Source organism: Melospiza georgiana, chromosome 14 (genome assembly GCF_028018845.1).
Source record: "Melospiza georgiana isolate bMelGeo1 chromosome 14, bMelGeo1.pri, whole genome shotgun sequence".
Taxonomy (NCBI): Eukaryota; Metazoa; Chordata; class Aves; order Passeriformes; family Passerellidae; genus Melospiza; species Melospiza georgiana.
This window is the reverse complement of record NC_080443.1, coordinates 8,041,219-8,057,076: the sequence shown is the minus strand read 5'-3', so window position 1 is coordinate 8,057,076 and position 15,858 is coordinate 8,041,219. Positions and strand designations below refer to the sequence as shown.

General features: G+C 38.3%; 1 protein-coding gene across 1 annotated transcript in view; it reads left to right on the top strand.

The window, feature by feature from the left end:
* The window catches only part of ITFG1 (integrin alpha FG-GAP repeat containing 1), a 70,804-nt gene that overhangs the window by 47,476 nt on the left and 7,470 nt on the right, over positions 1 to 15,858 (top strand). The window contains exons 11-15 of the mRNA XM_058034369.1: positions 1,998 to 2,148; positions 2,387 to 2,495; positions 5,071 to 5,114; positions 6,979 to 7,057; positions 15,527 to 15,651. Of these exons, the coding sequence (XP_057890352.1) occupies positions 1,998 to 2,148; positions 2,387 to 2,495; positions 5,071 to 5,114; positions 6,979 to 7,057; positions 15,527 to 15,651 (508 nt within the window). The remainder of the gene's footprint in view (positions 1 to 1,997; positions 2,149 to 2,386; positions 2,496 to 5,070; positions 5,115 to 6,978; positions 7,058 to 15,526; positions 15,652 to 15,858) is intronic.

Genomic DNA, 15,858 nt, shown 5'->3' with positions numbered 1-15,858 from the left:
GTCATAAGCTTGCACTTATTTATTACAGTATGCATCAGAATGAAACATGGCAGTAGATACTTCAATTCTAGGGATCCTTATGTATCACAGGCCTAAATCATAGAAGAATTCAACTGGCAGCTCACAGACCAAATCCTAGGAACAACCCGAGCAGCTGAGGAGGCAGAGAACAGCAGGTTCTCTCCCCCCTGCAGAAAATCAGGGCCTGCAACTCCTGTGGCTGCAGCATGGCCTGCACAGCAACATTTCCTCCTCCCAGGCATATGGGACAGGGGATGCTACATCTATGAATTAATTCATTTCCTCTACAAGAGAGCTCTCCCACATTGCATTTCTTGGGTCTTCAGCATCTGTTTAAGGTTTCAGATTGCTTTTTTCTTCCTGCTGTTTGTCTTCTGTTTCTCTTGTAGATACAGAAGGGTGAAGGAAAGTGGCATTTCCATACTCAGTGCCACTTTGATTAATGCTTTCCTTTTTTCTCAGTTGTAAGGAAACAAAATAAGAAAGTTTCCTGTAGTGAATAAACTACGTGTGTCTATCCATTCACAAGGCTTCTAGCTTAGACTTGAGTAGTGTGCAGAGTATAATGCAGACGTCTTTCATTATTAATTATTATCTAAGTAATTTCTGACAATTTAAAAAAATCTGAATGAGTCTTTGAGTCTTAAAATGAAAGAGTGTTTGTAAAAGTTTGTCCAAATTTTAAAAAGCTCTGTTGAGATAATGAAAAAGAGAAATTGAAAAAAACTGCGTAGCTCAGCTTGTCACCTTACCTTGGAGTTGGCTATTCTGATGTGGTCCTTAGGTAATACATTAAATGAATGTGAGCACTTAAGAATTTCAAGTTGTGATTATGAGCTCTCAGATACAGATAATGCAGCACCTGGAATATTGCAGATGACCTCATTTCCCTTTGGCCATAGTTAATTCAGTGATTTGCCTGAGGAGAAGTGCCTGTGTGTGCCTGTGCATGCTGGCTGCTGCTGAGGCACAGGAGCCACCTCGCTGTCCCCACAGAGCCAGCAGCGTGTGCAGGGTCACACTGAGGACATGGCTCTGGTGTTGCCCTGGGCTCTGACAGCTGAGCTGCCTTTACACAACACTGCTCTGGCTCCTGGCTCTGCCCCCACAAGGAGAGGAGGAAACTTCATCTGTTTCCATTGCTGAGGCAATGAAGGATTTTAGCAGGCTCCCAGGATGCAAACCTGCCTGAGGAGTTGGAGGCTGGTAAAGTGTGAGGTTTTCCCAGTTCCAGAAGCACTGATACATTCTCAGGGAGAGTGGGAACCTTGTGTCTCCCACTGACCCATAGGCACCTATTGGATAGTCTTAAGAGGGGAGATTTTCCTACACTAGCCCAGGCACTCTGCTTGGTTTCTACATTTCTTGTTTAGTTTTGCACCTGTCTTTGTGTTACGTGTGCCTAACTTGGTTTGTATTGCCCTATTTTTACTGCACTTTAGCAGGTTGGGGTTTGTGTTTTGTATTTTGCTTGAAACAGTGGAAAATATACAAATAGAGGTTTGGTTTAATCTCAGATTTGCTTAAAACATGCACTGTGTAAGAAAAAGTATTAATGGAGCTGGGATAGGAAGAAGCTGTCATGCAATAATGAAAAAGCATGGACATGTTTTAAATAATGTTTAAGCTGACAGACTGTGGCAGGGATTAAGAAAAATGGCAGATAAGTTCATTTGTAGTTTTTTCAGAATAAAGTAAGGATATGTTCAGTCCTTTGACTGAATGGTTAAGTTACTCCTGTTGGTTTGGATCCATTTATTTCTTTTTTTCATTGTTCTAAGTCAGGCATGACAATGACTGTAGTTCTGTCTGTAAAGTTCACATAAGTACTCATGGATTTTTCAATCAGCTGCTAGCTGAGCTTTTATTACATCTAACTCCAGAGCACTTAAACTATTTAATGACAATATTTTTAAATTTCTGTAATTTAGACTTGTCTCAAGTTGGTTTATGTATTATATATGTATGTTTTACAGCAATCAACAAGCATTTTTGCTAGAAAATGTCCCATGCAACAACGTGAGCTGCAAGAGTGTGCGGCGCATGTTCAGGGTGTTCTGGGAGCTCTCAGATCTCAATCAGATCAAGGATGCTGTGGTTGCCACCTTCTTTGACATCTATGAGGATGTAAGTGCAGCTCCTTACCCAGCAGACAGGCTCTGGGTGTGACTGTGCCCATCCCTGGGCCCTGCACAGACCTTACTGAGCTGTGGATGGCCCTCTCCATCCCAACTTGGTTTGCATGATATTCATAATGTTTGCAAGATATTAAAATAAATAGAAAAGGTGTAAACTTTGCTGCACAGCTTTTTTTCCCAAGAGTAAATAAGCATTCTAATGTAAACTTGGGATTTTTTTCCTCCAGGGAATCTTGGATATCATTGTGCTAAGCAAAGGCTACTCCAACAAGGACTTTGCTATCCATACATTGAAAAATAACTTTGAAGCAGATGCCTATTTTGTTAAAGTTATTGGTAAGTTATCAATGCACAATAAAGTCAAAATGGAATATTGTGAATATTTGAGCCTTTGCCTATGAAAACCGTATGGTAATGTTCTGTATATGTGCCATGGCAAGCCTGCTTTGCTGGAGTTCGTGTGTGTGTGTCATGTGGGAGTGATGCAGAATCACCTTCCAAAGGGGCTGCTTTCATTTCAGGGACTCCTGCATGGTGTAGGACCCTCTGTTCTGAGGGTCACTTTGCATCCCTGTGGGAGTCACTTCTGTGTTCCAGCCCAAATCCATGTGGCACAAACCACACCTTACCCTGAGAGCAGAGTGGCCATGAACATGGCCAGGGTGTGTGAATTAATGAGAGCTGGTTTAAAAGGCTTCAGTTAAATTACAATATTCATAATTAGGATTTTTAACTGCATGCCCTTCTGTGTTCTTCAACTGCAAAGGCATTGAGCTTTGAGCTCATTTCTCGTCTGTCTTGCTTGGTTTTTTGAGATTGAGTGAAAAATGAGGCTGTATGGGAGCCTATGAAGACAGAGCTCAGTAGCAACAACTGGAGGTTCACCTTCAAAAATTGTATTTGCCTTCATGTTATTTAAATGCACCCAGTCCTCTAAAGCACACATTCTGCACACCAGAAGAGAACAGAACTGCAGCTACTGCTGGGGGCTGATGCTATTATTACTTTGTCCACAGCCTGAGCTCTGTTCTCATCGTGATAGTGTTTAATCATTTATCATGTTGGTGGAAGCCTTCTTTGAAATAATACCATGTATCTGTAGTGTAATTCACAAAAGCATGCAGAAAATCCTCTGGGAAAATCTTGCACTTCACAAAGCCCTACCAGAACTACAATTTTGTGATATTTTAATGGGGAAGGGAGTAATTTGCAACATGCTTTTTTGATTCACTCTGTGTAAATCTGTCTTAAAAACTGGGGCAAGCCTTTTTTTAGCACCCTTTTAGGGTGTGAGTATTTTTGCATAGAAACTCCAGGAAATGGGAATTAATGAGAGTCTAAAAATATTTTTGCTGTGATATTAGGGAAAGTATTTCTAACAAAATGTGCTTTGTGTGATTTAGTGTATCAATAAATGCATTGTGTTCACTTATTTGGCATATGGACAATGAGAACAGCTTTGCTCATTATAACTGATGTCAAATATACTTGGCCAGGTAATTTGTTCCAGGGGTGAAACTGAACAGCAAATTTCAGTGTGCCCTTTTGCATCAAAATGGGAAGAGTTGGATCCACTTGCAGACTCACCTATGTTTAACAGATAAAATTAAAGCTGTAATGTTGAAAGTCTATCTGTAGGTGCATATAGTTCTCAAATTCTGCTTTGCCACACACATTTGCCTTAACCGTTCAGATATTGGGGGGTTTGGACTGCATAAAATATTACATCTTACTGTATATAGAAATTTCAACATTTTGAAATCACAAGCAAAGAATGGTAATTTAAGAGTCTTGACAATTGTTAATATTCACACACTAATTATTAGAAAACTTCGTTGACTAGAGCAGTGCCATTTCTGACTCACACAGGGAGTGATTTCTAATCAGACTGTGAACATCTTACATGCACCTTTCAGTATTTCCCTGGTCCTAAACATTTTGTACCCTTAGCTCAGTGGACCCTTAAAGAAGACAGCAAATGCTTTAAGAAGCTCCTGATGGTTAGGATGACCTGCCCTCAAATCTGGTCCAAATCTTCATTTTCTGTCTGCCATGTTTGCTTTGTGATACCATAATTCATGGAGCAGTAATGTTTTTCCCTGGCCTCAGTACCTGGTGTGCATCCTCCTCCCTGCCCATGGCCATTGCTGGCCTGCTGCTCAACCAAACTGTTGTCATTAGAAGTCCAAATTTTGCACCAAAATGGACCTTAGATTATTGTATGTGTGTGGGTTTTGTTGTTTTCTTCTAATACTCAGTGTGACAGGATGTCCTGGCTTACAGAACAGATGGCTTTCACTGTCCCTCATTTAGGCTTTTAACAGAGATTTCTGAATGTAACTGATTTTTCAAACTAGTAAGTTTTAAACAATTAATTGGAACAAATGTCACAGGCTTTAGATATTAATTAGCATTATATACACCTGCTTATAATACTTTTGAATTAATAGACTAAATTGGTAATGGGATTTTTGCTTGTTACAGCTTTTTTGAATTGCTTTAAACCAAGTTCTAAAATGATGCTTTGTATAGAGGGAAAAGCCTTTATCTTTTACCAGTTAAAACAGTAAAGCTGAATCTCTGCCAGTATTTTAAATGATTAGAAATGAAGAATAATGAATAAAATGTATAGTTCACTGTTTTACAAATGTTTTAATTTGGAGTTTTTCTAACTGGGAAATTTGCCCTTTTGAAGCTGGTTTACCAGTGAGGTGGAGTAAAACAGTGATGAATTTCTGCCAAGTATGTTTCCAACTGATTACATTACCATAAATCACAAAGAAGATATTTATTTTCTTTGTGTTTTAATGACCACCTGACACTTTTACCAGACTTTACCAGATTCCAAAGGTGGTGCTTCTAAGATGGTTTGTGAACATAAACACAACATGCTCACTTTTTGTTCTTGCAGTTCTCAGCGGCCTCTGTTCGAATGACTGCCCTCGGAAAATAACAGTAAGTGCAACCATGGCCTTGTTTAGTGTTTAGCCTCAAATCAGCTGAACTCTAATTATACCAAAAACTCTCAGCATATTAAAAGAGCTATTGACTGGAATAATGTGTAATCCAAGTCATGACTGGCCAACTTCTGCTTCTGTGAGACCCATAACTCTGGGCAGCTGCTGCTCGGAGCTGGAATCAGTTGATGGTTGTTGTGCAGGAGCTTTGTTACCCACACTGGGGGCTGGGTGGTACCAGAGACAGGAGGAACTTGGGTGCCCAAACTGTGAATTGTGCCAAGTCTTGGTGGGCACTTAGAAAGTCCAGGCAAAACTGACTGTGGGGTAGAGGCAGCCACTTCTGGGCCCACCTCCAGCAGTGGCACAGCCAAGGAAAAGTGCACTGGGCTCTGATGATTCTGCAGACAGTCATACACATGTGGTGTTTTCTGTTTAGATTATTTTATTCATCTCCAGAGACCTGCAACTCACCCACCAAACTGCCAATTAGCAAATTGTTTAGCAATGTTCACAGTGAAAGTTGGCCTGAAAGAAGAGCTTAGAGTAATCAGAGGTAGCAGAAGCACTTTAGCGCTGCAAAAGTTTCACATTTAATTTTGACTTGAAAATAGAAAAACTGCTTCAAATGGGGCTAACCTTTGCTTCAAGCCTATTTTGAGACATGGGGTTTAATTTCTGTTGTAAAATAATGAGGTTTGATAGTATCATTAACTTAATTACAAAAATCGAGGGTTTAAAAAGCGAATCTTCACAGCAGATGTTGGTGGAAATTTCATTATTGAGATCACTGAAACACCATTGCTCCCATTGTAATAGGAGTTCTCTGACAAAGTAACATAAGGCACATTTTGCCAGAGTACAGCTATGTGGCACCAAAAAAAATTAAATTTCACCTTATTCACTCATCTTTCATAGATCTGCATTAGCATCACCTCTGTGGTCTCCTTACTTTTCATTCTAATCAGTTATTATTGTCAGGCTTTGATCTCATCTGTCATCATTATCACTTACTCTCATGGTTTAAACTTACTACTTTTGAGGCATGGTGTGAAACATGTCATCATCTCTTTTAGTGTTCCTTCTGTAACTTACTTGAAAGCTCTCTGTTGGATTTGATGTCCTAATATCAGCTTGAATTCAGACCTAGGAAAAAAAAAAAAGGAAAATTCCTTTAAAATCTGTTCTTGCAGTTGTCTCTCATCCTCTCCCTTCCCACCCTTTCTTACTTGGGTGCATTTCTTATGGTTCATCACTCAGTAATGCACAACTTCCTTGGGTGTTTGTTTGTTTTATTTTTCCTCATGACTTTACTTTGATGCTTAAATACATTTTCCTCCTCAAGAAAATTTGCTTAATAGATAACACTACTTGACAAGTAACTGTTCAACCACTTTCATTAATTAAATTAACTACTGCTAAATAATGATAAAAAAGATGAAATTTGTGTTGTATTTTTCAATTCAGAAATACCAACAAGATAGTGCATTTTCTTGATATCAAATGCTCTGCTTTTCCAGAACATGCAGTTATTTCTTTGAATTTTTAGGGGGTTTTACTTTATTAATAGCTTCCAAGGAAACATTAAACCTTTTGCCAGAGGACTGAATAGTAGAGCTTTCTTCATGAGAAACTAAACATTACTTAGCCAGCTGATTACTGTGATTTTGAAAATTGATTTCCACATAATGCTATGACCAAAACAGTTGCAAGATTTTGAAGTTAAAATATAAAAAATAAATTCTTGATATAAAAAAATGAATTTCTTAATGTAAAAACGTTTTTCTTCATTTTACTGTTTAATTACTATAGCTTGTTCTGTTCCTAAAATATTGCCTGCCTTTTTCTTTGACCCCTTGTAGCCCTTTGGAGTTAATCAGCCTGGTCCTTACATCATGTACACCACTGTAGATGCAAATGGGTACCTGAAGAATGGGTCAGGTAAGAGAAACTCACTGTGGGAGTACCCTGGGCACAGTCTGGCTGTGCTTGTGCTTCTCAGCAAGCTAAGGAGTTGGAAAGGTGGCAGAGGGAATGGGAATGGTTTCAATGTTGCTTTCAGTTTACAATGCCAAACCCCCCACTGTTCTCTTCCTTCTTTACAGATTGCATTTTTATTACAAACATTGCAATTGCATTATTTTTTCATTTGTCCTGTGCCAGTTAGGTTTGAACAGTTGGCTGTAGCAAAAAAATTGTTGGGTAAAATATCACCAGTTTGTGAAATAGCATAAGCTTCTAATTGCTTCCTAAGCAATTATGCATTAAGAAACAGCAGAGGCCTTGAAATAGCTCAATACAGTCCTAGCAGCCAGATGAGAAAGGGTCAGGATAATGTTCAGGACACACAGGATGTGTTTGTCTGGAGTTGTTCACTACCACTGGCAGGTAACAAAATCACATTCTGAGTAGGCTGAGGAAGCTGGAGAGGGAATTCCTGTGTCCTTCCAGGTAAAGCAGGGAATCAATCCTCAGGGACCAGGGTCAAAATCAAGGGGAAGGGGTGCTTGGTGCAGCTTGGAGCTAAAGCTTTAGTGGCTGAGATGGGGCAGCTGCCACAGGAGCAGGAGTCCAAAAACAAAGCAGCCAAAGAGAGAATCATCCATTGGGCTGTGCTCCAGGCAGTGCCTATTGTTAGAATGTCCTGGGGTTTGTGCTGCCTTCCTAGGTATGTACTGATGGCTCCTAGAAATTACAGGAGACTGTACAAAGTGGTTTGTTAGTCTCATTTATGATTGGTAATCTTAGGGCTATAATGGACTCATTTCTTGCTTAGGCAAAAATCCCAAACTCATAAGCTGAACATGATCAGTAGGTGCAGTCATCTGTAGCTGTCACTCCAGTTTCAGTTCAGATTAAACTAAGATTTTTTAAAAATGGTTCCAGTAGTTCCAGATTATATTCTGCATAACTCTAACTTAAATAAAAGCAATAATTTAGAAGGGAAAATGCTGATATGTTAAGGTCCTGAGTCAATCTGAGTCACTGGCAATGCTCTCACCATGAGTAGTGTGCTCAGGACTGTTAATTCCACCTGGGAAAAATTAAAGACAAAGAAGATGTACTGAAATACAAACTAGATAGCTTCAAAAACATATCTTGATACTCCAGCATTTCTGTGTTTGTACATGCTTAAATAAAGACATTTTTCCAACTCTGCGTCATGGAACAATTTACATCTTACAAATTGAATAAAACTAGCTGAAAATTTGGACCTATTCCATGTATCATTTTTCTAATTTTTTTCTGTTTCTCTCTTCCAAGAACAAAAGCAAATGCATTTTCCTTAAACATTTTCTTTAGGGTGTGCTGAGTTTGGTTGGTTGTGGCTTTGCTGGTTTTTTGTTTGTGTTTGGGGTGGGGGGAGCAGTTCTTCTAGAAATGCAATGTTTTTACTATTTACTCTAAGAAACAGTTATCAAATGTGATTTAATACTGCTATATTCCCTTCACACCATGTTTACAACAATAAAAACCTAACAGAGTCCAGGCATGATGAATTTCCTTTTCTGTTCTGACATTATGAAATAACAGTAATGAATTCCAAGGGTATTTATGACCCCAGCAGCATTGCTACAGGGAATTTTCTAATGCTGTCTTTGATCAGTTTCTCAACACTAATAAGTTAATAGATTTTTTTGAGTCTGTATAATTCCTGCAAGAACTTTTGAAAGTCATGTTTTCTGAGGGTGTGACATTACATTTGTAGCTAGATTTTCTTCTCTTGCAAATGTTATGTGTAAGATTCAGTAAATGTTCTAACTAGAATTACTGGCCTATACAGGCTGTTGTCTGGAAAAACAACCCATTACATCACAATCCTCTTTCATTTGACTATCAGGATAAATCAGGATAGATCATTTGATATATCAAATGATATCATCATCATTTTTGGGCCATGTATAAACCTTCAAAACATCTTTTCCACATTAAGCTTTTATTTGTATAGCATCCATATGCTATTTTAAAACTAATTTAATTTTCATCAACCTATCTGCCTGCCTTATGTAATATTACAGGACAATCCATGCTTGAAGCTTTTAATTTTCTGAAAGGAGTAATGAGCTAATCAAAATTTTAAAATAATTAATCCCTTTCCCAAGAAATAACATGAGTAAAAATATAGTTATTTTTCTGGTGAAAAGCAAACTCAGCATTCCTTTTCATGTCCCTGCTGTTATTTATTGCCTTTATGGCTGCACTCAGTGGGGGAACAGTTGTTGGCTGGACACTGCAACCAATCACCTTAAGTTATCCCTCCAGCCCTGGGCTTAAGTACATCATAAAGTACTCAAAGCCATGGTCCCCACTCTGTTTGTGATCCCCTAAATCCTGCAGGACTTCAGTTGTGAGTTATGGCATCTTTCATATAGGCAATATTCATGCAAAGAGTAAAATAAAAAAGCCCATATGGCTGTCCTTATCTAATTCATTTTAAGGTTCTTTGATCTGCCAAGCCTTAACTACAGGAAATTTGCATAATTATGAGGGTTTTCTTCAAAACATTGTTAGAATTGTTCTGTCTCCTATTAACATTCCAGTATGTTGTTAAAAGATAGCAGAATAATAATTAGCATGTATTCTGTGCTTTTACTTTCACATTGCTCAATCCACTTGTAGTCTTACAAGAAATACTGTTAAATTAGCTACAAGGAGTAGCAATTGCCAACATGGGCATTAAAATTGAGAAGTTCTGGGCCTTACATCTGCAGTAAATATCTCCACAGAACTTCTCTTCCTGAGAGGAAAATCAACTGCAACAACTTCTTCAAATATTTAAGGAATTTCATGCTTGAGATCAGACCAGGTCCAATGTAAATTCAGGAGAAGTACACCAACTCAAATTTAAGTCATGCTTTCTGATCCGTGTCCTGCAACCTGCCTTCTCCCTTTTCTTTTGGAGTTATTATTTTTAAGGAGATCCCACAGTTAAGTGTGAGTGTCAGGATTTTCAGCTCTACATACACATTTCCAGGCTTTTATTGGGAGAATATCTTCTGTGTTTCAGCCTGTGCTATGCACATCTGAATTTTCTCTCCTGAAGTAAAAATATGCTGATAGAGTTTGGAATAAACAGGCTCATACTTGCAGCTTGTGTCTACCAAACATTAATTCTGTGGGCCAGGAACAGGTGGCAGTAAATATCTCAGGTTTCCTCAAAGCTCCATATCCATGGGAAGATGATAAGAGTAGTTTCACTGAATGGCTGATATGCATCAAGTCATAATTTGTTTAAGCATCTGTATGAGTGAAGCTGTGTGGACTGATGGCTCTCATTCCAGACCTCTTTCATTTTGCTGCTTTTGCTTTGTTTTGTTTTAAACCTTCCATGGCAGAATGACCTTTCACATGCTGTGAAGTCGTGCCCTTCTGGTTTTTTGAAATCTGCTTACTCTTCCCTGTTGTTGCATTGAGTTCTCCTGCTGTTTAACTAAATTGAATTGTGAGGTGAACACAAATGTCTAGCAGCTATTATAGTCGTGAATTTAAACATAAACATTGCAATATGTACCAGAAAAAAAGCAAAATAAGCTTATTTTCAATGGCCATTTGACACTGCAAGGTTCATTGTGTCGAATTCACTACACAGAAAGAAGAGTGTATTCATGGAACAAGCTGGAATAATTTAATAATTGAATAGCTGCATTCAATGAGAGGGATTTTCTGTTTGCTATAGGTAGGAGTAGCCTTCTAGTATGTTTTTCTGTATAACTCTGTTCTGTTTAGAAGGCTTACTTGAATTTGTAATGTTGCTTGCAATATTACCAAACCTTGGACATTTGGGCATTACAAATGACACAGCTTCCCCTATCAGCAATATGATAATTTTATTGTTTGAGGGGGTTTTTAAGTTACCAGTTTTACTTTTATAATTTTATGGTGTAAAGATATTTTTCACAAAAATACATATTCTCATAAAAATGCATCAGGTTTGGAGTTTGGGCTTGCAGAGGTGTCCCAGGTGTTGGCAGCTCTGCAATCATTGGTGTCCAACTCCCAGGAGTGCTCTTTGAATTCCCTTTCCCATGTTTGTTATTTCTGGTACTCCAGAACCAGGTATTGCAGAAAAGGTTGAGAGGTGAAGCTGTGTTCTGCATTAATCTGGAATTTCCTATTAGGGAGACTAAGGAAAAGAGGCAACCAGCTGGGGAAAACAGGGAGGCACTCCCAGCCCTTAGAAAAATGAAGTTACCATTGCATATTCTAAGCAGAAAAAGAACTCTTTGACCACTACATTTCTTTTTTCCGACCAGTGACCCCAAAGGCAATATGAAAGGAACTGAAGTAAAGCTTTCAACTAAAGCCAAGCAATTCAATTTCTCCAACTTTCTATGAAGCTTCCAAGTTTGAAGTTGTTGGGGTTTTGTTAGATTAGTTTTTTTCCTGCAAGCTTCTTTGTAAATTCTTAGGCACATTCCATGGGTTTTTCATTACTATCAGTTATATTTTCCCTTTCTCTTACCAGCAGTAAGTGGTTGGCATATTTTCAAATAAAAGAAGGAGCTGCCAGCTTTGAAAAAAGGGAGAATATTCAGTGCACTTTATGCCAGTGCTGGTAATGGCAGCAGTGGAAGCATCACTGCAGTGCTCCAGCTGTGCAGGGAGGGGACACTCGGTCACTGTGTGCCCCCAGACTGCCTCTGTCCTGCTCCAGCTTGGCCTGGGTGCTGCTCCCAGCTGGGCAGCAATCCATGCAACCTCTGCATGGCAGCTTTGGACTAATTTTGACTTTTTCTAGGATACATGTGTTTGTCTAATCGACCTAAAATGTCATTAATGTGCTGACCTCAGTTATGATACAGAAGAATTTACATGCAGGTCTGAGACTAAAAGATACACTTTTGGAATCCTAAATAGTATTACTGAATTTTGAATTACACAGAACGGCTTCTAATTGGCTAATTAAATGCAAATAATATTTTGTTAAGAAGAGCATAATAAAAATAATTATAAGGAATGCTTTGGGAAACCACAAGTTTGAAATCAGATTTTCCATTAGTCTTTCAGTTTTGTGTAGTGATCTTGCATGTTCTGCTGTTATTTCACAAAATAAGTGTATTTAAACTGACTGAACACTATCAGTATTGTGCATCTATTTCTGTGGGTTCAGTGAGGCTGTTCCTAAATCAGCACCAGGTGTTGTCAGTGCTGTTTAAACAAGAGAAGGCATTGCTCCTACACGTAACTGCAACCACTTTGCCCTCACAAAGTTAAATTCTCCAGCCTGAAATAAGCTGTTGCGGACATTTCAGTTCAGCTCAGGGGAGAACAGGCTACCCTTGAGCTTTCAGCAAGTTTACATCAGGATAATGGAAACAGAAGGAAAATGACTTAATTCAGGTATAAAAGAACAAGTACTGGATCTGTCACAGACAACACATGGCTCTGGTTGTCAGACAAGACTTTAGAAAGGTTAATGATATGAATTGCTTCCAATTTTATATGCCAGACTTCAGAGGTAAGGAGATTGATTCCAAAAGGTCCAGAATGGTTTCTGAATATCAAACTCTGCAAAATCTTCTGAGGTTTGGCTGCCTAACATCATTAGCTTTTTCTACAAATTTGATCTCCGATAGGCTGAAACCACAGAAAACCATGTCCTAAAATGTTGGGGATTTTAGTCTGCTCAAGGTTTTTTGAAGCAATAAACTTAATGATTTATTATTTAAGACAAGAATATATATACCACCACTAATACCAATACCATAGCCCATGATATCTGCATGCTTTGAAATGGCATTTTTGAAACAAGAAGCTTAAGGCAAAAGACATAGTATTGAATAGTCTTAAAAGCAATATTAAAAAGATCATGTGTAGCATGATCAGGAGAAGGTTTTCAAGTCTTGTTTATAGTAACAGTTCTATGGATGAAGTAAAACAAACTGTGAATCAGCAGCCACTTCCTCCATCTTGCCTACACTGACCTCCAAAAACCTAAAGAACAATTTGAATGTAAGAAATAAATCCCACTTCCCTCCTTGAAGATGTAAAACTATTTTCAGATTTTCTTGAAGCAAGTAGAAAGTTGTTTCCAGTAGTTTTACAAGAGGGGAAATTGCTGTGGTTGCCATTTAATTAAATTTTAAATATTTTCATAAATAAATTAATTACCAGTGACTGGGAACCTCAGATAATGTCAATAAACTGTTGACAGTACTCTCTGTAATTTCTCTTTTTATTTTTCATCTTGGTTCAGGGCTTTTATGTTTCTCAGGTGAGCACTTGTCATTCTTAATTACTTGGTTGCAATTCTATGTGGAACTTTCCAGTAAGCATCAAACAGAATTTATGATAGAAATAGGCTGAGGAAAGCAAGGAACAGTCTCAAATTTCTGTGCTTAGTCAGCTTTAGTAAACTGGAACCTTCTACATGCTATCATCCTGCTTAGCCAACACCTCCCAGTTTTAAAGGCAAATAGAAAATAAGTATATGCACATTTCTGCCTGCTGTGTAGAAGAAAACATTCTTCTCTGACCTTTGCAAATGATCTGTTTACATCCTGAAGCGTAAGATTTTGTTATCTTTATCTTAGGCATAAGAACCAGCATTAGTAGCCATGAAATTATTCAATGCTTTAAGAATTCTGGATGCAGTATGTGACTCTCTAACCTCTTTAAGGCTGACTGCACACAGTATATGACATTTTCTTCTATTCTCTTTAATTTAGTTGACATTCATTTCATTTGTAAGATGAAAGAAAAAAAGCAAGATCTTAGTTGCAGTCTTCTCATGATCCTAAATATTTCACTCAAAAGTAATTCTAAAAGCTTTTCAATGTTACAGCAGTACCTTGTTCTTTTGGGGAAAGTCCTTCAGCATGCAGCATTAGTGAAAAGATGCTAAAAGAAAATCTTTCTTATATTGCAGTATGATCAAGTAACATACTTGGTTTGTTTCTATAACCAAGTCAAATTAAATACACCCACCTTTGCTCCTGAATATTTGTGTGTTGGTAACTGGAGGTGTCAGATATTATGTACTTTGACAATTACTACCAGTTTAGATTTGGATACTGACACCTGGAGATTGAGCAGTTAAGCCAAGATGATGTTAGGGAAGTCGCTGGCAAGGCAGGGACAGACTCAGGACTCAAACCCTTTCCTGTCCTATCCTGTGTTATCTCAACTTCCTGGAAAAATCCCTGTTCCTAAAGAGAAAAGCTGCTCAGTCAGTGCTTTGTGCCACATCTTCTGTAATTGAGAAATCTACCCAACAATGTGCACAGTGCACCTTGTCCTCCCAACAGAGACCTGAAAGTACAAATCCAACTTCAATATTTCCTCATCTGCTTGCTCATTACATGGTTCTACGTGAGGAAAAAATAAATCTACAATGTATATTATCATTAGGAAGACCATTATTGTTTCTTTTTGCTAATAGCATTTTTGCTTTATAACAAGATAATTGCATCAAGCTGATTTTTCAGATCTCAGTTGACATTTACCTTGCTTTTTAAAATATAGTTATTATAATTCTAAATGCACAATAATACAGAATATTTACCTCCTGATTAAACAGGCCTATCTCAAAACATGCCTGACAGCATAAGGCAAGTGGGTTCCTCCAAAGCTGGTAGGGGAAGGGAGGTTCACAAAAGCAGAGCCACGAAGCAATCACTGTAATGAGCAGTGTCAGAATCCCCAGCCTGCACTACCAGTTTGCCCCCAGAGGAGCGTACAGGAGCTGAGAGAACAAAGAACCCACACAGGAGCTGAATCTGTTGGCCAGAAATTAAACTACTAGAAGATCTTTTTATTTAAATTGAATACCTAGATACTTTGGAAATGAATCAACAGTGAACTTGTTGATAACTGCAACACTTGTCTGTTTCCCCACTGCCTTTTCAGGAAACCAAGAATCTTATTTTCCATCTACAGTTTCTTCTAGAATTAACTTGCAACCACTGCAATCCTGTTTTCATTAAATTAATTTATTCTTTGAAAATTTGTTCATGAGAATTTACTTAGCTAATTTTATGACAGTAGTAATTACAGTTTAACACTGACAAGAATTAAAGTGAACCTTCACATGTTGAGTCTAATCTTGTAAATCAGTGGGCAAGAAACTTGGCACTAATCATATAAAAATACATGCAGATAGTTGATTTCTTCTCAGCTTGTAACAAATAATGGAGATTTGAGTTAACATAGAAATAGTACTCAAAAAAATATTTAAAGTATTTAAGCTCTTCTCCAAGTGAGTACTCACAGATGGTTTGGAAATGTGGGACTGCGCTTTAAGAATTAAATAATCACGCAATTGGTGAAAATCTTCAAACATTTTTATTACAGACGGGGTAATGTGTACTTGTGTAGCAAGTTGGTAGTTTGGGGGGGTTGATTGGTTGATTGACTGGAGGTTTTTTTCCCTAAAATACCCACTTGGCTTGCTGTGTGCTTTGCTTGCAGCTGGCCAGCTCAGCCAGTCAGCACATTACGCTCTGCAGCTGCCCTACAACGTGCTGGGCCTGGGCCGCAGCGCCAACTTCCTCGACCACCTGTACGTGGGCATCCCTCGGCCCCTGGGAGAAAAGGTTGGTTGGCATTTAAGGTTGTCAAGCTAATTGTTTATGGTGTTGCCTTTCCTAAGAGACTTTAGATGGAAATACTGCTGGGACACTGCTTTTTCATTTGCTGAAGTAAGAATATCAAAGAAGTTTGCATATAGAATGGTTTGCCCCAAAGAACCAGTTTGCCCAGTTTTTTGAGGAGTGTATAAACTCTGAAGCTCTGAAGCCAAA